Source organism: Sinohyriopsis cumingii, chromosome 12 (assembly GCF_028554795.1).
Source record: "Sinohyriopsis cumingii isolate HCF-2022 chromosome 12, ASM2855479v2, whole genome shotgun sequence".
Lineage (NCBI taxonomy): Eukaryota > Metazoa > Mollusca > Bivalvia > Unionida > Unionidae > Sinohyriopsis > Sinohyriopsis cumingii.
Genome location: NC_142972.1, coordinates 107,842,321 through 107,867,335, shown reverse-complemented (window position 1 = coordinate 107,867,335; position 25,015 = coordinate 107,842,321). Strand labels below are relative to the sequence as shown.

Here is a 25,015-nt window from a genome sequence, read left to right as displayed (position 1 = left end):
CATGAATATTGCATCGTCAACTGGTCTTGTAGCATTTAGCATCAAATTAGTTTGGCTACATGTTATACCTAGTCTACTTGCCCGTTACTATATTAATCCCACCAATAGTTATTACCCAGCTCTGCATCGCAGAGTGCGCAGGACATTGTATTATGGGACATTAATAACGTAGATCATTCTCTACAAGCACGTGCTATTCTGGCAAATCTGCGTTTTCTTGTTCTGGCTAAAGGCTGTTTTTTACATCAGCGAATACGGTATTTGGTTGCGTTTTTGTTTCCCAACATGTTTAACGATAAATCAAACAAGAAGGTCACAATTAGTTTACGAGGTGTTTAAGAATGTAATTTGCATATCGCTATAAATAACACCTGCACCTCCAGTCTCTGCATAGGATCGCTTTAGTGGCTCTTAAAGGATCATGTCGTACGTTTCTCACACAGCCACTGGAGTAAAAAACCGAAGTCATGAAAAATGCAGTATTTGTGTGCAAATAAATGCGGTCTAAGATTTCCCTCTCCAATTTTGACCAGAGGTAAGGAACTTTCACTTTTCAGCATTTGCACGTGCTATATCTATCTATCTATCTATCTATCTATCTATCTATCTTTCTCTCTCTCTCTCTCTCTCTGTATATATATATATATATATATATATATATATATATATATATATATATATATATATTAGTAATTAAAAAATAGCATCTTTCTTCGTTTCTTTTTCTTTGTTAACTCCTTTCAAATATGTTCAAAGTTTCCAAATGTTGATACTGACATACTTATTAATACAGATACACTCGAATGTATGATTAGCTCTCACATGGGATACAGATACAATCAAGCCTATTATTATATCCCCCACTTCAAATAGAGAAACGATTGAATCACCCAAAATAAATACAGACAGTCAAACAAAGTTCTACTCCCTGATACAATTCAATCATCCGGACGACCAAAATATACAGATACAGCCATTCAAAGGTATACTTCCTGATACAATCCGGACGACCAGATATCTGGATGAAATCTATTTACAAGATGGGTCCTGATGCTCTGCCTTACCCTCCCCGACGGGTCCGGATGCTCTCTGTCTCTGTCTCTGTCCCTCTTTCTCACTCTCTCTCCAATTCATATGTTTGTCATCTTACGCAAAGAGATTATGCGCGTTTTCTCTTTTCAATCAAACAAAACTATTTTCATATGACCCATGTCTTAAATTCCATTTGACTACAACGTATGTTATGCATTTTACTCTTTTAATATACTTATTGTTTTAACGTAGATGCGAATACATTCAATCCTATAAATTTAGCAAACTATTTACCATTTGTCTCATCATTTAAGTTTAACACACACATTTAAGTTGTTTGTACTTCTCAAAATGGTCTCTTTAATAGATAAAGATGTATACCTTTTTCACAGCTTTGTATACCACATCTGTAAACATCCCTAGTATTAGTCACTATTATATAACAATTTAATTTTATCACCACTTTCTTTTTCAAGTTATTTACTCTTGCTTTTTAAGAAAAAAAAAATTCATTTTAGTTTGAAAGATGGAAAGTATTCCCGTAAGGTACATTACAATGCATGTATCCTATTTATCTTTCTAAAATAAGAATATCAATTTAGGTAACTTCGACTTTTAGAAGCTGTTCATATGAATAATGGGGCAGTTTCACTGTTGCATTCCACATATAATAAAACAAAGAATCATGTAGTCCTATATTCGCCCTTTGTAAAGTGCAGCATGAATTTCATTTGTCTACCTAGACTTTTAAAATTAATTTTGTTTTAAATATCTTTTTCTAAACATTATCGAAGGCGTGAAAAGTAAAACACTGAATTGGTCTTTTGATGCACGGGGAACGTATCATCATATAACAGATCTAATGTTAAACATCGTCGTTAAAATAATCAGTTTATATACAAAGCCGTCATAGAATGGACTTAATTTTTTATGCAAAATAATTAGTCTCTCTACACAAGGAATGCGTAATTGTAGAGCAAGTCTAATTGTGAACATTTGAGCTAATATAATTAGTTTATATTCACATGCAGTACGCCTTCGCAGAACAGACCTGATTTTAAACAACGTAGGTGAAATATCCAGTAAAGAAGCCTTACAAAGCTATGTTCATTGTATTAATAAACGCACATGATATTTCTTTCATTAATTCACTTTTGTTATGTAAATAATGGCTATTTGTCGTCCCGAATTTCTGACATCTATTATTAACCTTGATTAATGAAATGGTGTATGAGAAACGAAATCCCTTATACATGAAATTTTAAAAACAAGAAAAACAGTTTTCTTTGCCATAGACAATGATATCTACACTCAGGTTACGAATTTCACACGCACACACACACACACACACACACACACATATATATATATATATATATATATATATATATATATATATATATATATATATATATATATATAAAGAGGGAGAGATTGATAAATATATAGATAGTTGTGTGCACGTGACGTGTATATCGCATCTGCACAGAAGATTAATGATCCAATTGGTAAATATGATAAATAAGGAAGTAAGGTGCTGTAGAAAATAACGTCAATTGGTTTGTTACAACAACATTCAACTTATAAAAAGACCCTTGAACATTACAGCCTTTTTCTTTTAGAATTGATATAACACAAAATATAAAGTAGAACAGATATATGACATTGTGAATACGATAATAACAGCATTTGATGGCATTTCATTTCACTCGATGGGTAAGTGGCTGTCATACACTTTGTCAATCCGGCATGCATACCGAATTACTACCATTACACTTTCAAGCCCATCTCAGAAAGTCTGTATGAATTATCTCAATAACTGATCAATTTTCAAAGTCCCAAATTGTTTATCCATACATTAAAATAGGTACTTGGTACTATCGAATACCATTACCTAGCAAGCTATAGGTAGGTTTACAATTCAATATATGTGGTCTTCAATACAAATAGTTTTATCGTGACTTCTGATATTGTTTGCTTAATAGCTTCTAAAAATATTCTGGCATTAGAAAAATCTCAAGAGAACGGAATTCATTCCAAGATCGCACGTTTATATTTAAACTCTACCTTATTCATATAATCTTCACCCAACGTTTGGTGCTTTTGTCGTGTTCACGTTAACTAACTTTTAACTTACAATCACTGCAATACGTGCTAAAAGTAGTTATCGATGACTGTTGATCTCTAGGAGAACTGTATCCTTAGGGATCTCTAGAGAGCTGCTTCCTTGGAGATTGTATGAGTTCTGTAGTAAATCTGCATCCTCGGAGAACTTTAATAGTCTCAAGGAAACATTTATTATTGCAAATATAAAAAATTAACATCTTGTATGATATTACCATGATAAGAATATTAGACTCTCAGTCTGAAGCAATTGCTATGTCTCATTGACGATATTTTCCAGTGTCATTTAAATGTACAGCACGTATTAGTTGTGGTATATTTTCATCGTCACAGTTCCTTTTCTTCGGGAATTAAAGCATTTCTATTGATTGCGATACTTGAATTAATGTTTTTATACGTGTTATACGAAACATTAAATACTTTCATCGAAACGTCGATTTTGAAAGCTTTGCTCCATAAACTTGTTCTGCATTTATTATTAAGAACTTTCTTAAAATCAGCTAATATATAATTTACTTTCTTCAATGATTATCACCTGACTGTTTAATAAAATGCAGCATTACTATTTTGCTGTTTGCGTTAGGTCTATTCCCCGTAATGTTTTATACTAGATACATAAACTTCGGCATCCATAATTACATTCAGGTAATTAATATCGTAACAAAATAGATCACTGTGATCCACGTTTCGTGATGAAATCACGTCTGTTCAGTTTAGCGTTTAGGTCCGTTTCCAAGGAATTATTGGCACTAGAGGCATGCACGTGATTGCCTTGGTGCAGAGCCATTTTATTATAATCGGATCACTGCGTTTATTTTGCGTGTCAAGAGTTTTGATCGTTTTGCGTTTAGGTCAAATTCTGAGGCATCAATATCCAGAGGAGCATACAACTTAACTTGACATATGAACGCGTCTTGAGAAGTATAAATCCACCTTGGCGAAAGCGTGTCACTATAACCTATATTGCACGCCAGACTGCATCTCATTATCCACGCAACTTTTAAGAAACGTCGGAATACGGTGATACCCTTTTTCTGTCTTTTCTCCATCTGTCTGTCCAGGGATGCATCACATAAACTATTAGATGGTCTTTCTGCTTGATAAACATTTGCACGAAGATTGTCATTCATTACTCGACCGAATAGACGCCTTGTAAATGGGTTAAAGATTAAATATAGAAAGTGCAATAACTATGACATTCTCAAACATTGTCTAACCAATTATTAAATATTCAATCATAGCATCGTATACAAACATATTTTTAATTTCGATCCATAGGACAGTCTGAAAGTGGTTGGGCTGAGTTTCGGGAAATGGGGTTTTGAAATTGTAATCAGTCTAGTTAGGTTTTGCCGTTAGATCAGTTTGCTCATGTATAATCGACTACAAATTGGTGCAGTGAGCGGGAAAAGGGCAATTACTTTTATGTGAACACATTTTATGTTCGCACTTTTGACGCTAGTTTCAGTTTTCAGTTTCTCCATCTTATTATGATGTCAAGGGAATGTGCTAACGTTGCTGTCTCGCCAAAAAGCTTCACGAACAATTTATAACAATAGTTGTTTATATTTCTTCTGGGAAGCTATTTATGAATGGGAGGGCACTGTTTTCCGTCTAGAAACCTATTGTAACTTATTTATAGTCAATTTTATAAATAATGCATCCGAAATCGCTTTTTGGAGTACACGTCATAATGTTTCAAAGTTGCATTTATGTGTTAGTGCTGATTCCGAAGGGTTGGGATAAACTACTGTCGTTCACACCTAAATATTTAGACGATGAGGAACATATCACGATTCTCTACTGTTTTAATTGAAATGACAATAATAAATACGTACTGTTTTTAATTCAGATTCATGGAACGATGGACCTCAAAGACGCTATTGCCATCGTCGGCATCGGAGGTATGTTCCCTGGTGCCAAAAACATAAAAGAGTTTTGGCGCTTGCTCAAAAATGGAGAGAACCACGTCAAAGAAATTCCCAAACATAGATGGAACAACGACGCTTTCTACAACCCTGATCCAAACGCCGGGGGTAAACTTTATACCACTCATGCCGGTCTCATGGACAGGTACATTATCCATTTGCTTGTGTGCTACGATAGTTGCTTAATTATTTAATAACTTAACTGGATATTTAGTGAATTGTTTAGTTAGTTTGTAAGGTGGGGAGGGTAGTTCATACATATTCCACCAACTTCCTGACCGAGGATGCAATGATAAGAATAGTACAAAACCTTTATCGTTTTGTAAATGTACTTGAGAGATCTATTAAGCGTTTATACACCAAAATGTTATTCAAGCTTGACTCCAGTTTCTGCTGGGATTCCAACAAAAGAAAAAGGTATAAATACAAATAAATAAAATCCAAACACTCTAGAGTACAATTAGTCTTTGGTAGCAGTAGTTAATACCCTGACCTTTATTAAAATTTAGATAAATTTTTATGAACTAATAATTCCAACTATTAGGTATTTAATGGTTTTTCTGAAATATGGTTGCATTTTATCTGTCGCGTGATACTGTTCTTCATTCACTTTTGAATGATTAGTTTAAATTGACACAAATAGTAATAGGCACCCCATTTCTACTAACGCTTCGATACATACCCAGCCATCCCTTTATAATTTCATTTGTTTAGAACTGATCGAATCTTGTGAAATTTGATTATGAATAAACGATCATGTAATACTTATATGAAAATTTTATAAACAGATTAATTTTGCGAACTATATTTTCCAGATTATTTTAATGGAAGCTTTTTCTTTGCCACCCGCCCAATACCGTGATTTCGATTAAAATTTGCAAAACTATTATTGAAATAGGCCATTGGAAGTTAAAATAGTTTAATCGCACAGTCTTTCCTGCACTGCACCACTAACTCCTTTCTACGGGGAATGAATGTCAGGTTTAGTAAGCTGATATACGTTAGAAACATTATTGCATTTCGCTTCGACAATATATTCCACCAGCTTTTATTAAAAGTCAGTGTCACGTGAAGAACAAGGGATCTCAAAATATGGCACGATTTTGCTTTTGAAAGATCGAAATGCGTAGAAAGCAAAAACAGAGAATGCTAAACCAAAACATGCGCAATAACAACATATTTTTTTAATTATTTTCTTAGATCACTGCCATGACTCACTCTGACACTCTACCCTATAATGCTATATAAGAGTCGACGAAACTTTGCTATCGAAGACGGGGCTATGCATTTTGGATCAGCGTGATTGCATATAAACGTTCACGTTATTCTAATCAGGCACAATTTAAACATCGGTGAACATTTCTCGGCTTCTAATCAGTTTTGATTTCAGTTCATGTTAAACTTCCTGAATACCAACTCGTTACTCAGTAGTAACTATAACAAGTCCCCACCCTCTGTACATTTCTGCACCTTATTCTGCAGTTTGGTCGATTAAAATCATTTTGTTTTTACAAAATCCAATAAAATGATATTTTGCACGTATGTTCATTTCAATTAAAAGTTTTGAACATTGTACATAATTTAATAGTTAGCACGCCAAGACTTGCAAAAGACAACATTTAATCGAATCATTTCATGAGGTGACTCCCTCATCAGTCATACCAAAGATGTATTTTAAGTAATGGTCTGCCTCGCTTGGTTCTCAGCATTAAGAGGTTGCTCTTAGGACTGGTCGGTCTGGTATCAGGTTAATGTGACTGGGTGGAACAGGATGCCACCTGTCTGCGGCATGATGCCCCAGTGCTAGACATTACTACAAACTGCCACACTGCAGATAACAAAATGCCTGAAAACTTGTTAAAAGCTATGTTAAAATCCCAAATCACGCACTGAAATGAACTCTCATGAAAGATGCTTTGTATATGCATATGATCAAAGGTTTATAATTATGTTATTAAATTTATAAAACCTTGCATTTCAATTCGATGATGCGACGAAAAGATATGACGGTATCGCGTGAAAGTCAGAGGTTTCACAAGTCTAATAATATACATGCTGTTTGTTTGTGTGTGATTGTGTGTGCCTTGGATTTAAAACGTAGCCGTAAAAAATTTTCGGTCGTATCGCTATCATGTCTGCAGTGTGGCAGTTTATAGTGATGTCTAGCACTTGGGCATCTTGCTACAGACATACAGCATGATGTCCCACCCAGTCACATTTTCTTGACACCAGGCCGACCAGTCCTAACATTAACCTCTTAATGATGAGCGCCTAGCAAAGGAGCTGTTATTACCATTTGTATAAGTCTTTGGTTTGACTTGGCAGGGGTTCTAACCTGTAACCTCTCGCATCCAAGGCGGATACACTAGCCTCTAGGCCACCGGAGCGGACCTATACATGCTTTTAACTGAGTATTGAAACTATTTCACCTGATGCCATGTGGCGCAGGATGCCCAAATTTGCAAGATCATTCTTCGCCACATAAACAAAGGCCCAATATTTTAAATACTCAGTAACCTTTTGATTATATACTTAAACACGATCATATTATTCATTTTTTAAGTCAGATGAAGTAAATAGAAGCATCCAATTATTAAATGTTTTGCTGAGTAATGTACACGTTCTTGATTTAATACATTAAAGCTGAATAGCGCGAATAACACATGCATCTTTACTATTGTGCAGATGTGAGCGTACATAGAGTGATTCTCATTCAACACTGAAGATGTTTTATTTTTATAAAGAGGATGGAATGTCATGTAGCCCAAGATATACAACAAAATATTGATGTTAGGAAACAATAACGAATATGTCAATGAAAATTGAAGATATCAATGATGAACACGAGACAAATCAGGATAAGGTTATCATTGACTTCACTTATAGAATCGATAACACTTCGTCTGTAATTTTGGTTTGTGAAATTGAAAGGATATACCAATTCAGACGAGGGAAAGAATCAACAAGACAGTGGGGATATTTTTCCAAACATTTATATTTGTACAAGCTTCTTTTTCTTCTTCTTCTTCTTCTAATAATAATAATAATAATAGCAATAACAACAATCATTGATAATTTTCAGTATTTTATTGGTCCTTTAAAGACGAATATATTAAATGTATAAGCTTTAATATGAAAAACAATACTCTTTTCTTCAAGGCAATGTGTTCTCAATTTAAAAGTGACACTATTATTTGGGTTTGCTTTTACAATACAAAATGCATCGTCTCAGGATGCATTTTCAAAGCTACTCTGCTATCCGTGTCTGCCTTTGCAGATATTTCCTCGGACACGTATATGACTAAACCGGCTTAACCAATCACTGAGAGTGCGAGTCAAATCAGCCAACCAAATCTTCTGGCCATTGTGACCCAACTAAATTTCACTTCCAAAAACAGATAAAGCGATCATTTTTATATCTCTATTGGGGATGCTACATTATTTTCCTGATAACGACTTAATATTTATGCGAACATATGAAAGGCAAAATATATTTAAGCAGGAGTCGTGAAAGAGCATATCAAGTTGTGTACCTTCTCCTCCGATGATGCCACAGTTTCTGAGCATTATCAACATATTCTGTATTTTAGAAATGCATCCAGATCGAATTTACAAAGTTTAAAAATTTATTTGACATATGCAAATATTCCCTACTAGGCATGATGAGTGGGACAACAGGTTGTTCGGCATCAGTGACGCCGAATCAGAGAGGATTGACCTTCAGCAACGGTACACTTTAGAGTGCGTCCACATGGCATTGGAAGATGGAGGTATCACGAGAAAGGATATGAGCGGTTCGAAGACAGGAGTGTACATTGGTAGGCTGATACAAATAAAAATGTTGTCATAACAGATTTGAGAGTACGTTGCCATGCCATAATCGAAAGTACGTTGTGTTGCCAGGTTCGATAATACGTTTTATTACTTATATACATGACTTATTTTCTTGTTGATCACAAGCGTTAAAGTGACAATGACCAAATAGATTCAGAAAGCATGGGAGTGTTTATCTTTTGTCGAGCTTTATCTTTTTGGTACCATAATACCACTATCATGCCGAGATGCCATTAAACGCATACACTTGCATCCTAATGTATTTGAAAATCATGTTTTCCGCTATCCATGTATGCCTGTTTGAAAATAAGAGAAATTACTTGGAATAAAGTTATTTTTTTGCGAGCTTGGTAATTTGAAATGTTACTATGTGTCAGGTTGAATGTGTTTGTTGTTACAAGAAGGGTGATTGAGTTATGTATTATTTTCTCCACATTTTATATAGTTTTCTATATTCTTCTTGAGCATCAATATTCTTCTTATACAATCCTACTTTTTGCTAAAATGGTGAAAGACTTTCTCATTCTCTCTCTTTCTCTCTCTCTCTCTCTCTCTCAGATAATATTACCTCATCAACATATTGTATACAACACTAAGTAGTCCGTGACACAAGAGGGTAGACGAGAAAGCTTGTCAGTATCTTCAGTGGGTCAATGGTTGTTTCAGAGGTCTTTCTGGGTTCTTCCATCACTAAATAACTGGCCGGCATGAATAACGTATCATGTGCTGAAATGTGGTATCAAACCAAACTAAATCAAACCAAAACGTTTGCGTATCAAAAATATTATTTGAACATGTATCCGTGGAACATATCGTGGATAAGCAAAAATCTGCATTAACAGGTAAATGGCTGCTAAAATATTCAATTTTGTTTCTCAAAAATAAGAAAAGAAGAACAACAAGACTCCATATCCAGTAATACTTATTTTCTCTATCGTTTACTCTATCATAAAATGTCATTAATGAAAACAAAGTTATCATGCAAATGAAAATACATAACATGAACAGCGACAATGAATATTTTGGGTTTGTAACCAGTCAACATGGGGCTACGTTTTGATGTAATATTTTAATTTAAACCTGAAAATTATCATTTCTTTCTGAAATAAGGCTGTATGAACGACGATTATAAGATGGCCTTGTACGACGATTTCAAGGTAGGCATGAACCCTGACAAAGAGAAAGATGCCAATTACAGCGTGACCGGAACATCCACTAGCATCATATCAGCCCGGGTCTCATACGTCTACAATTTACTAGGCCCCAGTATGACCATCGATACTGCTTGCTCATCTTCTCTTGTCGCTGTCCATCTTGGATGCCAGTCAATAAGATTAGGTAGCAATTGAAAATCATTATATTCACTGGTACCATAAAATAAATGTGTACAGTGGATTAGTGTTACTTCAAGTAAACAAATGTGGATATATATATATATATATATATATATATATATATATATATATATATATATATATATATATATATATATATATATATATATATATATACGTACATGGATGTGTGTATGTATGTATGTATGTATGTATGTGTCAAGAGAGTGAGATAATGTGTTCAGATAACGATTCCATATAAATCATTATACATTCAGATGAAATCATGTCGTTGTGCAGTTTCGTGTAAATTTGTATGTGCATATTTCTGTCTGTTTGATTTCTAAGATTTCAGCCTCTTCTCTGCCCTCGTGGTTTTACTGCATATTTCATTATGTGTGCCGGTGTTTCTTCTATGTGTGTTCATTTAGTGTAAATTATAACAGAGATGTTCTGTTGTTAATTTATTAGTGATCGAGCATTGTGGTTTTATACTGTATTTATTTTATCATTATTATTATTTAACAAAGATTTATAAATCCATCCGACGCTCAACAATGAATATTAACATATCCAAAGAAGTTTATGCTTGTGAGTATACAGTAGTGTATATATATGTGTTTCTTTGTTCATGCTTAAACATAAAAAGATATGTTCTACAAAACGTGTATAGACCTTGACGACTTAATATCATTCTGAAAATAAAAAGGCTTGAAGCTCATAGCTTTAATATAGTGAATGCAACGAGATTTGTCTGATTTTGATCATCCTATTTATCTGACCGTAGTGACCAATTCAGTAAAAATCGAATTTACGTCATACTAATTGATGTATTTGCTTCTATTGGACAATAGATGAAAATGATATGGCAATATGCGGGGGAGTGAGCAGCATCATGTACCCTGAGACATTCATCACTCTCTGCAGAGCCCGGATGATCTCTGCTAAAGGACAGTGTCACGCATTTTCTGACATGGCGGATGGATACGCCAGAGGCGAGGGATGCGGAGTTGTAATTTTACAGAGGTTGGAAACGGTAGGTTTTATTCTAATCCAGACTATGAACTCTTAACAGTAGGAAACAAGAAGCCATACTTATCTGCTAAATGTTTACCTATAAAAGACCAGCTTCTTTGCCTATAAGATAATGCTTTAATTAAAGAAATCTTATAAGTACCCGTTATTTTATAAGCAAATAATATCACATGGACTTAAATGTCCACTAGTACAGAAATCATCCGAATTCATTCACTTGGTTTTAGGCAATTTTTCGTTTTTTTATTCAAATTAGATTAAACAAATTGCATAGTTTCAAATAATGTACAATATGTAGGTCAATCTTTCATATGTCCTCCGTCATCATTTACATAATAAACACTGAATAGAATACTAGCATTTGATTTTGTATAGGAAGTTGACGTCTGTACATATTGATGTGCAATATTGTTTGCTAAATCTGCTAGTATAGTTGTTGTTTTAATTTTTATTTTGACTTAACCTATACGATCGAATTACTGGGAAAGAAGACGTCCTACTTATATACTACATTTGTATCGATATAAGAAAAACTTCCGTAGGGTCAAAAGATTGGCTTAGTCGAATTAGCCTGTTGATTTTAGAAGAAAATAATATAATACGGACAGAAATAGGTAACCAATTACAAATCTAGGTAAACAATTACATATGTTTCAATGGTTTACAAGATGAAGGCCGATCCGCCATATTTCCCCTTTCATCTAAAACTAATACTGAATACTAGTATTTGATTTTTTAGAATCTTTAGAAGCTTGAAGTCTATACATATTTCTGTATAATCGTCTGGTCAATCCACTGGCATAATAGTAATACAGTTGTTTCCAATGTCAGGCTCTCCAGAAGAACAGGAAGATATGGGCGGTTATTTCCACTGCATGCAATCAGGATGGCGCCACAGCGCATCCAATCACAGCTCCTTCAACCCAACAGCAACTGGACCTTCTGAAAACTGTATATGAAAAGCACAACATTGACAAGTCACAGATTCAGTACATAGAGGCTCATGGCAAGTTCGCTTTATGTACTTAAGTATCAATCTATTGAAATAAGTACCTCTGACACATTCTGCGCAAGACTAAACCTTGAAAACGAAATTGAAAGAAACTTCTTACAGTAATTGGTCTATAGTAATTCCAACTAAAAATGAGAAATTGTAATTTAAACAAAATCATAATGTCATCAGTATAGTGTTTTGAGCGTTCCTTTATACGCCATCATGTGATCAGATTCCATTATGGTGTTATATTCGAATTTACAATTTACAAGTCAAGATACAATTTATGTGAACGAATGATTTTCCATTTTTGGTCCGTCATATTATAAATCTCGGAGGTAAAGATTTCGGCCAAGTTTGCACCATCTTCGCTTTGTATAATGAATTCATCTCACAAAGCACCCGTAAGATTGAATCTCAACAAGTAACTTACGCTCAAACACCATCTTATACAATACTCGTCAAAATAATTTCGCTAAGTTACTCACCCTATAAGACCATCGCATGCATCGCTCGAGAGATAATCAATAAGTTATTTAAATTGTTAAGACATTTTAAATAGTACACTAAATATGTTAAAGTGCTAAACATGCATTCATAAGAAACGTTCGCTCTGAAGTGCCTTGTGAGATACATATACGCGATATAAATCCAAGGAAATATTATTCGCTGTATCTTTAGCTTCCCGATATACATTTAAGTTTATTTCATCCCACTTATCTTTTACAACCACTATATAAAATATGGTTTTATTCTAGCACCACCTTCAACAAAAAAATAATTCTTAAGAAAACAAATTTTCTCCAGTTCAAAGACTTTTGCCTTCTATGTTATACTACATTCTACTCCTTGCATGCTCTCAAACAAAAGAAAGCTTTAACTAATTAACATTATATTCTCTTCAGGAACAGGAACTCCAGTTGGAGACCCTATAGAAGCCAACGTGCTGGGAGAGTTTTTCACCGGAAATAAAACAAGGAATGCTAAAATACCAATAGGATCCGTTAAAAGCAATATTGGTCACCTTGAATCCAGTGCAGGGACAGCAGGATTGATCAAAGTACTTCTTATGATGAAGCACGGTTTGATTGTTCGATCATTGCATATCGACCCGGAAAAGAAGAATTTCAACCCAAAAATTGACTTTGATAAGTATGACATTCGAGTTCCTCTAGAGAATGAAGTATGGGAGCCCAACGAAGAACTGAAGAGAGTTGCATGCATAAACTCGTTTGGATTTGGTGGAACAAATAGTCACGCGATTCTACAGCAGATACAAGTCACAAAAAGAAAGATTAACAAAATCAAGCCTGCCACTGCACCGCACTTGATTTGTGTCTCCGCAGCAGATCGTGTTTCTCTCCGTGGATGTCTTGTGCATCTAAAATCATGTTTTGAGAAGGAAGAGGACTATGATCTGGCCGACGTGTCATTCACTTCAACGTGTAGAAGAGACCACTTCGAATACAGAATTTCATTTTTGGCTGCGAGGAATATAGATGTCGTTACAGAATGTGACAATATACTAAATACAGTCGAGACAAAAAAACCGGTCCGTGCCCAAACAATGCGGTTTATTTTCGTCTTTTGTGGAGTGGGCACCACGTGGACTGGCATGTGTAAAGAAATGATATCATCTCAAGATATATTCCATGATGCAGTGATGTGTGTAGACAAGCTTTTGACCCCTTTGACGACATGGTCTATACTCGAGAAGTTGGAGACTTCGGCTGACTTAAGTGATCCTTTTACATCTCATATAGCTATCTTTTCTTGTCAGATTGGACTGTATCACCTATGGAAATCATGGGGAATTAAACCGGATGCCGTTGTTGGCCAGTCAGTAGGGGAAGTAGCAGCTGCATATGCGTCTGGAGCGATTGACCTCGCAGAAGCTGTGAAAGTAATTTACCACAGATCAAATATTCTTGCCAAGAAAACAAGGGGTAAAATGATGGTAGTCAGTAATGTTAATGTTGAGATCATCCAGGAAATGTGTGCCAAGGACGCAGGAAATGTTAATATTGCTGTATACAGCAGCCCAAAAGCCTGCACCATAGCTGGCGACGCAGATGCAATCGAAAGAATCCAAGAACGCGTCAAACACGAACACAAGTCAGAAAATGTGTTTCTTAAAGTACTCAATGTAATGTGTGCCTATCACAGCCAAGTTGTTGACAGCTGTCAAAGGGAAGTCCAGGAAAACCTAAAAGAATTGCACGGTACTTCTCCGTCTATCGAGCATTATTCAACGGTTCTTGGAAAACAAATAATTGATAACAGTCTTTCAACGGGAGCCTATTGGGCTAAAAATGTGCGCTATCCTGTACAATTTAGTCAAGCAATTGAACAGTCTTCAAGAACAGACTGTCTCAATGTGTTTATAGAGCTTGGCCCTAGACCTGTACTTCATGGGCACATTAGGAATATTCTTCCTAATACAAATACACTCTGTCTCAGCTCAATGAAAGACAACGATGAGAGACGCACTATCCTCGCGTCGCTCAGAACATTGTACGAGCACGGGATGGACCTCGAATGGAAAAATATAATACCTGAGCGGGAAACAGTCACTGACATTCCACAGTACTACTTCAATAGAATGAAGGGCTTATTTGAGCCAGAACTTACACAACTACGTCGTGAAGGAATCATTAGAGTTGCAGGAGTTCATCCATTTATAAGCCCAGCAACAGGATATTGTAGATTCAAAGTGCATATAGATCCTGTTTCGACACCATTTGTATTCGATCATAAGCTACAGGAAACTGTATTAGTGCCTGGAGCAACCTATGCAGAAGTTGCATTCTTTATTGGAACACATGTACTGAAAACCACCCCAAACAATATCGAAGTATCCTTGGATTTCAAACGTCCAGTTGCCCTGTCGCAGGGTAAAAGTTGCGAGTTATATGTAAGTACTGAAGAAGTACATGTGGGGAGTTTGCAGTTTATCGTAAACCATAAGGATGTCGTAGTCACTACTGGAACGATTGGCAAAAGGACCCTACCAAGAAGATTGCCAGTTCAACTTCGATCGATCAAGCAACGTTGTATCCAAGAATGTAATGTTTATGACAACCTCGAGGATATAGGTCTGACATATGGTGATACACTTACATTAAATGTGAAAACGTGGAAAAACAAAACGGAGTGCCTATCTGAGCTTGTTGTACCAGATATCATAGTTGACGACATGAAACATACCATTCTTCATCCTGCAATATTAGATGCAATGTTCCAGGTTATAGCAGTTATTACTACAGGTAATCCAGATGAGAAGAGGCTTCCAAAAGGTGTCGGGCATCTCATTTACAACCAGTTTTTGCAAAAGAAGATGTATGTGTACTCTAAAGTGTACCCTGATGGACACTACAATTCACTTCTAACTACAATCGACGGACATGTAATCGTTGAGTATACACATTTATACACACAGACAATAGGTGATCCAAGAAATGGTGACACAGACATCGCATTTTGGCAGTCCTGGCAGAAATATTTCATTGAAAGTGAAACCATACTGGCCTCAAGTTGTACTAAGAAAACATTCTTTGCATTTACTTGCAATATTGAAAGTATGGCTAAATTAGAGTCCCTGTCAGTAAACGGGACTGTAAAACCGATTCACATGAATGGGCGAGCATTAGGGCAAACGTTTTTTCGTGAAGTATTTGAAATGATCTCATCTGATAGCTTAGGAGGAATAATATATGCACCCGGACAAAGACTTCAGTCGCATAATGAGAACAGTAAAGTGATATTGGACACGTTAAAAAGGTCTTTCAAACAGTTAACAGACCTTATTATGGTTCTATATGAGCAGCAATACTTAGTACCATTGTTTGTTGTAACCGAAGCAACTCAAAATATTAGGTCAATGGAAAGTTCAGAGCCAAATTTATACGGTGCTGAATTGTGGGGTTTGGTTAAATCAGTGACAAAAGAAGGAATTATGGCAAAAAAAGAAGATATTCTGCAGGGAATATATCTGATTGACATTTATCCAGCATTAGAATCTGGGTTGTCTCAGCTTGGTTTACTGATCTCCGTAGTTGCATCTGGAAAATGTCCACCTGAATTTCCTGAAGAACTAGTAATTGTTGATGGGGAATTATATCATAAAACATTTGCTCGCTTTGATGAAAAACTATTAGAGCGTCAAATCAACGTAAACCAGTTGGAAGATGGCCAAATGGCTTTGATTAAGTCATCCCAACCAGACAGAATACATGAACCGTGTCTTGTAGTGTCAGATATAGTCAGTGAGAGAAACATTGTCTCTGTGAATTATAATGACAACCTCGATGAAAGTGTTAAAATGGCCCTTGAAGAAATATGTCTCCATAGTGAGAACATTTATTCATTGACTGAAGACCAGGATACAGATTGTACAGATGTGTGGGAAAAAGTGGAAAAATCTGATTATCAAATACTGCATCTGGAGGCAGTCGGATACGAAATAGCATTCAGTCACGAAAACCACAAGTTTACACGAGGAACAAAACTTGTGGTGTGCTACCCAATGGTATCTACAGCATATCTTAGCGTGCCTCGCTATGCTACTTGCCCGATGAATACTCTAAGGAATTATCGCCCCGGTTTGGTAACGGCCGCTACTATTCTTTGGAGTATAGCGGAAGAAGTGAAACTGAGGGGCGATCTGATAGCAATAACTGACGATCAATCATTGCATTTGAAGGAACTTGTCGAAAGTCTTTTCAGACACCGTAATCAAAATGTGACAGTTATGACGGTCAACCAGATCAAAAGAGAAGTAACATTTAATGAAAAGTCGATAATTCTTTTAGCATGTGTTAAATCATTAGATGAATGGTTTCACAGATTCCTGGGGCAAGGATATTTCAACCAACTAGTCACGTTGCGGCAGTTTTTATCGACTTCATTTCAACGAGCAATTCAAAGGAAATATCCTCACACTGATGTGTTTGTCTTGGATACTAATAATATCTTTGCACCATGTAAACTTCGCAACGCCCTCGGTCCTGTATTTTGCTGGCTAGAAAAGACTGACTTTAGTAAGCAAATTAACTTGGAATTATCTCAGGCTGTCGAGGATAAGCTACTAGCTGTTGGCACCGAAGCGGCCAATTCATATCAGTCTAATGACGTTGCCTGGGCAGAAAACACATCAGTGTTACCCATACCAGCCCTAACGCTATCTCTTAAGAAAGACGGACACACAAAAATGGTAGTAAAATCTTCAAGTAGAGATCTGTTTACGTCAAACGGATGTTATATAGTCGTTGGTGGCCTGACAGGCCTAGGATGGGAAATTGTTATCCTCCTTGCAGAGAAAGGTGCAGGGATGATCGTAAATTTCTCAAGAAGATCTCCTGATTCATCGCAATTGAAGAGGATTGAAGGATTGATCGAACAATATAAATGTCAAATAATTAGCATTCAAGTGGATATTTCAGATGTTACGTCCCTTAAAAATGGAATTAATTATATAGAATCACAATTCCCAAGCACGCCAATTAAGGGAATTTTTCATGGAGCTGGAGTGTTGTCAGACTCCCTACTAATTCAAATGTCAGACGAAATGCTCGAAAAGGTACTTCTGCCTAAAGTGAAAGGAACGTGGAACCTACATCTGTGTACGACTCATCTCCCGCTTGATTATTTTGTTATGCATTCTTCAATTGTATCTGTATTAGGAAATGCAGGTCAAACAAACTACGCAGCAGGGAATGCATTTATGGATTCGGTTTCCCATTACAGGAAAGCTCTGGGATTGTGTGGACAGAGTATTAACTGGGGACCAATGACTGTCGGTATGGCAAGTAACAATCCAGCAATAGAAGAACAGATGCAAAAAGTGGGTTTTCATAGTCTGACTGTTCCACAGATCAGAACCTGTCTCTTGCACGCATTGATGACGGGTGTGACACAAATAACCTACAATTCATTTAACTGGCCGAAATTCACCAAAAGCTTGTTGCAGAGTTCCAGCAAGAGTTGGAAGACAACATTCGAATCTTTGATATCATCTGAACTTATCGATAAAGTAACACAAGCTAGTGCTGAGACACATGATGTTGGCATGGATCTTAGGACTCTTCATGAAATGTCAGTCGTGGATCAGACAGAAATGATCCTAAGTATCATCTACAACACCGCCAGCGAAGTATTTCTTGTAGACATCGAAACACTGGAACCGAAAACGCCATTTATGACTCTAGGCGTTGATTCGATGGCCGCAATGAGTTTTGTTAATCGAATTTCGGAATATGTTGGCTACGAGGTACCCATATTGAAACTGCTTTCTAGTGAGACAAAAATGTCTGATCTTGCTGATGAAATCCTTTCTGGTTTATTATCCATGACAGCAGTCACAGTCGACGCTGTAGCCTCGACTCCAAAGACTGAGATAACTTACATCCAAGAGGTTATTTTGAAGGATTATGAACAAAAGCCAAATGACCATACTTTTCTCATTCTCGTTGACTTCGATGTTGCGCCACATATTTCAGAGAAAGGACTTCGAAAAGTGCTCGAATTGCTTTACAAGCGACATCCACAAATGAGAACAGTTTTCAAGCACACTCAAGGAGGAAAATATGAAGCAATAGTTCTAGCGCCAGAAGAAGTGGGATCAGGATCTTTGATTGGATTTGATGAGCAAATTGATATGTTAACGATACCACAAAAAAGTGATCCCAGGATGAATTACAAGATCGATGTTACCAAAGAACTACCGGTTAAGTTTTATATACTTCGTAATGGAAGTAAAACGATCCTGCGACTGGTGGCACACAAGATAGTATTCGATCTCAATTCTTTTGGAATTTTAAAACAGGACCTATCTGAAATCGGAGAGCGAATTGCAAACAATATAATCATAGACGAAAAACCAAATGTTCCAAATATCCAATCGACACTGAAACGATTTCTAAAACCAAGGTTGAACCATTTACAGGAGTTCTGGAACAGATACTTTATAGATGCAGTGGATCCCATCACTCTTGGAGACGGAACATTCCAACCAATTAATAGCATTTACAGTCGATACTACTGTACAAGACTACCATCCAGACATCAGGTCGATGTATTCAGCTTTATTCAGGAAAGAAAGATCACTCTCTTCCAGTTCTTTGCGTCAATATACCAGCTCCTGTTGTACATGCTTACAAGGAGTATGTATATTCCAATCATCACAAGAGTCGACCTGAGAGTCCATATTTTCCAATTTAGAAAGGTCATAAGTCGACTAATCAACCCATTTCCGTTGGTAGCGCATATCAATCCTAATGAATCCCTGGAATCATATGTATCCCAAAATGCTGATTTAACTGCTGAAGCGGTTGATAATAATATATATCCATATATTATGATTAAACAGGCAATGAAGGAAACCCTAGTTAAAAACATCGAAAGACATGGCCTCAATATGGCTGGTCTGACAAATATGGACTACTATGAAGTTCCTGATTCACCTCAATTAAAGCCTTTTTATATTGCCCACATCAGCGGCACTTATGAAACACACGTTACCATAAGATATGACCGAAACAGTAAGACCATTGACCTTGAGTGCGCCTACAATGAAGCTGTCGTGGACGCACGGGTTGGAAACTCTTTGTCTCAGTTTATGATAGAAATTATCGAACATGTGACAAGAACTCCAAGTTGCCAAATAAGAGATCTGCCTGAGCTTGGTTCGACAAAACATTTCATAGAACGTTCCTGTTCTGAAAAGAAACGTTTTTTAGGCACTGTCTCCAACCAGACAAAATTATCAGCCGAAATTTCAATCACGCAACCAAAGAAATTCGATAGTTCCATGAACAAACAAAACACAACCTCCTTAGAGAAGCCTCTGAACAGCACAGTATTGATTGAGGAGACAGTCGAGACAAATGCATTGCGTAGCCAACTAAACAGTGTCATTCAAGCCAAAAAAGAGGAAAGCAAGACGGACACATTGAGTGGAATATTGGTCAATTCGAAATTGGATGTTTACACAAGAACGCCTTATCCATTTCTTACAGGTTTCTCTTTCTTTTTTTATATGTTTATCATTATAACACACTTCCCCTAAATGAACTACGTGAATGCGGGATTTATACATGTAAATGATAGTCTCAAATACTGATTCTGTAAAATAGCAGATTTAAGGAATTAACCAAGAAATCCCTTCAATTTTTAGGAAAAAAAGAAAATTAAATTCTTCACTTTACATTACCTTTTTATTACTTATCTATTTTCACAACATAAACAGAAATAATAATAATATAAAACCTTCACAATATATACAGGATATTTTACGAAGCAGACATCCAAGGGGTGGGATCACCGAGTAGCTGTGACGCTTGAAAGCACGTCATCACACTTTGTTCTTAAATGGGGGAAAAAAACAGCTCGACAGGACAGGACCCTTCATTCAAGTACAGTACAAGAAATATCACTATGTATCATTAATGGTAAGTCACTATTACAAGATGGTTAGGAGACCAAATATAACAGTGATAGATCGAAACCTCTCAAGTCAACTATCTACAGTTCATTCTGATGTAATCACGCTTGATTTGAAAAATGTACATAGTGCTGTGCAGTTTACTTCAAATATGTATTGGACACATTAACATTAAGGATAATACATTTTGTTACCGTTTCCATTTACCGAGGGGAAATTTCAGTTATGGACAACGTGGAAGCATAATATTCTTAAATGCCTTAAAACAGAGTTTGAAGTAAAATATTAAGAAAACGCTTACTTGCATAGCCAGTTGCGCAAAATATTGTATTTCTCACACGCAATATGTGTGTACCATTTAGTGATAAACGTTTATTTGACGCATTTAATCTTTTAATTCTAAACAATCACTAAAGGCTGTCACCTATTAAACTCATCTGATTTATATTGAATACATTTTTACTTGCAGGACAGTGTGCCCTAATTTTCCGCACCCAGCAGAGGTCGTACATTTTTAAAACAACATCTGCAAGGCTGGCATACAAGTGGATGGATGCTGTCAAGCAGATATGTACCGCCTGCAACTGAGACCTAGACAGAGTGTGTAATGTGTACATAGTGCCACTGGCATGGCTAAGGCTATTTGAACTTGGCCTAGTTGTTCGCGGCAAGAGCAGAAGTTGTTGTTTGGAAAATATATTTGTATACCTTTCCATTTTTCTACATGATTGAGATTAAGTTTATATTGTTCTTTGCTAATTATAGGCAAACTCTAATATATTCTATTTTGACAGATAAAAGTGCTGCGTCACATTATATTCGCCCAAAATAAGGCAAAATTAGAATTACAGGTTAATATCATTAACAAGGCCATATAGGAAAACGATTTTGGTGGACGTTTCTGCAGACTGTGAGTATGTCAGTATTAATCTGTGTTGTGCATTGATGATGTATACTGTGTCAGTCACATGCAACTATGGCTGCCAGTTTGGGCTGCACACATAGATGATCTTACCGTTATTTCACGCCGCCATAGAGCTACCGGCAGCTAACATGTTCCTTATATTTCCGGAACAAACGCTATGTTTGATGACTTGTATATCCACGTGGAATAGCACAACCCTATGCCCTGTGGCCATTTTGAATTTCGCGCTATATATGGCTGTAACCAATTATCTTAAGTGTATAAAGTGTACGTAGGTTTGTTCCGGAAAGATTTGCACGCAGCAAAATTGCACATTTTAATGAACTGGCGACATTAGACCCACATATCGCCCATCAGTATCAACACAGATTTTAGTGGTAAGTTCATATATATTTCAACAGTCAATCAATTGGACTTTGGACGGTGATGCAAGAAAATCAGTGTTTGAAGTGCACTTTCGTTTCTTCATACTCGTCTTAGTTCGATGAGGATGAAACGTTACACCGTTATAACTTGTGTTAATATGTTATTTTATCAAATAGATTAGACTAAACTTCTTCAGTAAGGGATATTAATAGAGGAGAAATTTAAAAAATATGCAGCTTGACAGATAAATAGAGTAAAGATTTATTCCGTTCATTCGTAAAGATCATTGTTTTCCAGGGGTGATTTATTAATAAATGAAAATTCTAATTAAATGTAAATTAGTATAATTCTATGCAAACTAGAACAAATATGTTCGTGCTGAAGTAAACCGTATAAAAGAAAACGATGATTTTGCTTACGTTTACGTACTGGATTTATGCAAACGTGGTACAATATAATCTTTATCAGACAGTGTCTTGCATTGTTGTATAAATGTACTTCATATATACTTGATTAGAGGGAAAGATTGCAGGATGAATGAATTATTGAATAAATGAATGAATGAATGAATGAATGAATGAATGAATGAATGAATGAATGAATGAATGAATGAAGAGCTGGACTTAAATTTTATGTAAATTGTCAATCTCATTTTCATGCAAAGACTATGAATTCAGTATGAAGGTACTGATTTTGGAAATTTCAAGTGCAGTCAAATGGTGTATTATAGTGTAGTTTGTTGGGGTTGTCTTGATGTCAGATTTGTGACCAGCAAGCTGACAGATAGACAAATGTATGTTCTTGCCGAACAATAGTCATTTAATTTTGAATACTTTGATTACATGATTGAGTTTTGTATATTTAATTTGACTGTGTTTTCTAAGCATGCTTCTCTTTAGGTTTAAATGTAGAATGTATATACGTGTGATTATAGTAGTAATAGATAAATGGTAACAAATATATTAATACAATTGTGAGAGCCGAAAGTTAAGAAGACCCCATCGTGTCATATATACTCAAACGGAGTGTTATAGAGTGTGTTCTAACCGCACGTGATAGTAATGAGTTGATAAATTAAGAACAAAATGCTCATATTGTGTTTGAATGTTCATATCCCTAGCTTATCAGAAGGTCAGGGCATAACCATGAGAATACTTGAAATAATTCCTGGTTTTGATCACTATGTCTAAAACAAAACTAGCGAAGATTGGTCTATACGCACAAATGAATCGTACAAAAATGAGCGACTAAGAAACTTTCAGTGACGAAAAGAACAAGATGAAATGCCATTAAAAGAAAAGCCAGATACAGCTATAACACTAAGGAACGTGATACATTAGTTAATAGGTAAAATCAAACTCATGAGTATTTTGGAAATAGATAAAAACATTACCATAGTAAGAAAAGTAACAAATATCTAATAACCTCAGAATGTTAGGAATATTTTAAAATGTTAATGCGTCATGCAATGATGATAAGATTATGATTATTTTGATTGTCATTATTATAGTAAGATATTTTAGACAGATACTGATGTATTTAATCATATGTTATTATATATGGCTCAGAAAGAAAATGTTTAACAGTGGGATATGAAAGATTGAATTCAATGTCCGAAAATTACATATTTTGCCAATCAAAGCTGATAGCAAGAAGACACTATCCTTAAAATGAATTAACTGTTTTTATCATGGTTACATTAATATCCTCCTATAATTTTATTTGCATACCATGTTCATTTGCAGCTAATGTTACACGTGCATGTTGTATAGTAACCCAATTTATTCATATTTGCAGCTATAAATCGTAATGTACACTTGAATGTGGAATACAGCCATGTTCAATTACGTTCTGTTGCTTGTATGTGCCATACAGATAATGATACAAACAACAAAATTTTACATGACCCAAAGATAGCCTTCGATGGAAGACTTTCAAAGCGCCTTTCCAAATTAAGTAGCTTGTCCATCGTGTAGGATATCTGAAGCATATGTGTTTGTTGCAACAGCATGTCTCTGCTTCCTAGCTTAATGTTTTTCATCATAATAACTGATCTTTACAGAAATATATATCTACTGAAGGGAATGCTAATGTATATGTAGATATATATAATTAACGGAGCAACAATTACATATGCTCTATTTGCAAACTGAATAAAATGTGCAAATTCAACACCTTGTTATCTTAAAAATCCTCCCATCTCAATTTCATTGTGGTTTTCTCGTTTATCAACCGTACTCAGATCATAATTATATTGCTTCCTGTATACGCATACATTGGTTATTGTGGAACATTCCAGTATGTCCAAATCATAATAAAGGTTATATTAATTTAAATATATTCAAAGATGAAGTCACGGTGAAGATATCACCATCGGTTAATTGGAATTTGTTTGGAGTCTCTTTTGTAATCAAACCATCGTGCAATGGATCAGATTTCACTTCCGGGCCAGCAATAATGCCTCAATACTCACTTTGTAGTGACGCCTTAATAAACATATATACCAACGCAAAAATGCTAATGCCGATTATTTACCATAATGAGACATGAAATGCTCAACAAATAGATTGAGACAACAAGTAATTATCAGGCCAACATATTTATGTCTAATTATAATCAGATTATTTAATTTGCATTCCAAGACTATTTCAACTTTATTCACAAAGATGTTTTATGTTCACAGCAAACAAGGTGCATGACAACTGTCAAAAAGTGTGTAGTGTCGATATTCCACAGGTTGTATGTTTTAGACCGATTGCTTTTGAGACGCCTTATTATTGTCAATTGCAGTAAGACCTAATTGTAAAAAATGATAATGACTGTCTACAAGTAAAACATTGCAAAATTAAGTTGTAAAAGAATTTTTAAAACAAATTTGAATTTAGGAAAATAAATTTAAATATAAAATTAACAATGCTTACAAATTGTAAAAATGAAGCAGATTCATTTTATGTATCAAACTTGACCAATTTATGGTATTTAAAAGCAAGTGGGAGCTCGGTC

The 25,015-nt window shown here is 35.6% G+C and overlaps 1 protein-coding gene across 1 annotated transcript; it reads left to right on the top strand.

Annotated features, from left to right (window-relative positions):
* Positions 1 to 405: 405 nt before the first annotated feature.
* LOC149787217 (uncharacterized) lies at positions 406 to 24,184 on the top strand. Its single transcript, XM_089977717.1, has 9 exons — positions 406 to 535; positions 5,009 to 5,229; positions 8,742 to 8,902; positions 10,029 to 10,256; positions 11,107 to 11,288; positions 12,119 to 12,293; positions 13,187 to 20,296; positions 20,564 to 20,728; positions 21,191 to 24,184. Exons 2-9 carry the CDS (start codon positions 5,021 to 5,023, stop codon positions 21,307 to 21,309), a joined length of 8,349 nt encoding a protein of 2,782 aa, XP_089833843.1. The 5' UTR covers positions 406 to 535; positions 5,009 to 5,020; the 3' UTR covers positions 21,310 to 24,184.
* The last annotated feature ends 831 nt before the right edge of the window (positions 24,185 to 25,015 follow it).

Excerpts from the sequence above, each read along its gene's own strand:
- LOC149787217 (XM_089977717.1), top strand. The coding sequence starts at position 5,021 with ATGGACCTCAAAGACGCTATTGCCATCGTCGGCATCGGAGGTATGTTC. Across the intron at positions 8,903-10,028 it reads GAAGACAGGAGTGTACATTG|GCTGTATGAACGACGATTAT; the intron begins GTAGGCTGATAC and ends TTCTGAAATAAG. Across the intron at positions 11,289-12,118 it reads TTTTACAGAGGTTGGAAACG|GCTCTCCAGAAGAACAGGAA; the intron begins GTAGGTTTTATT and ends TTCCAATGTCAG.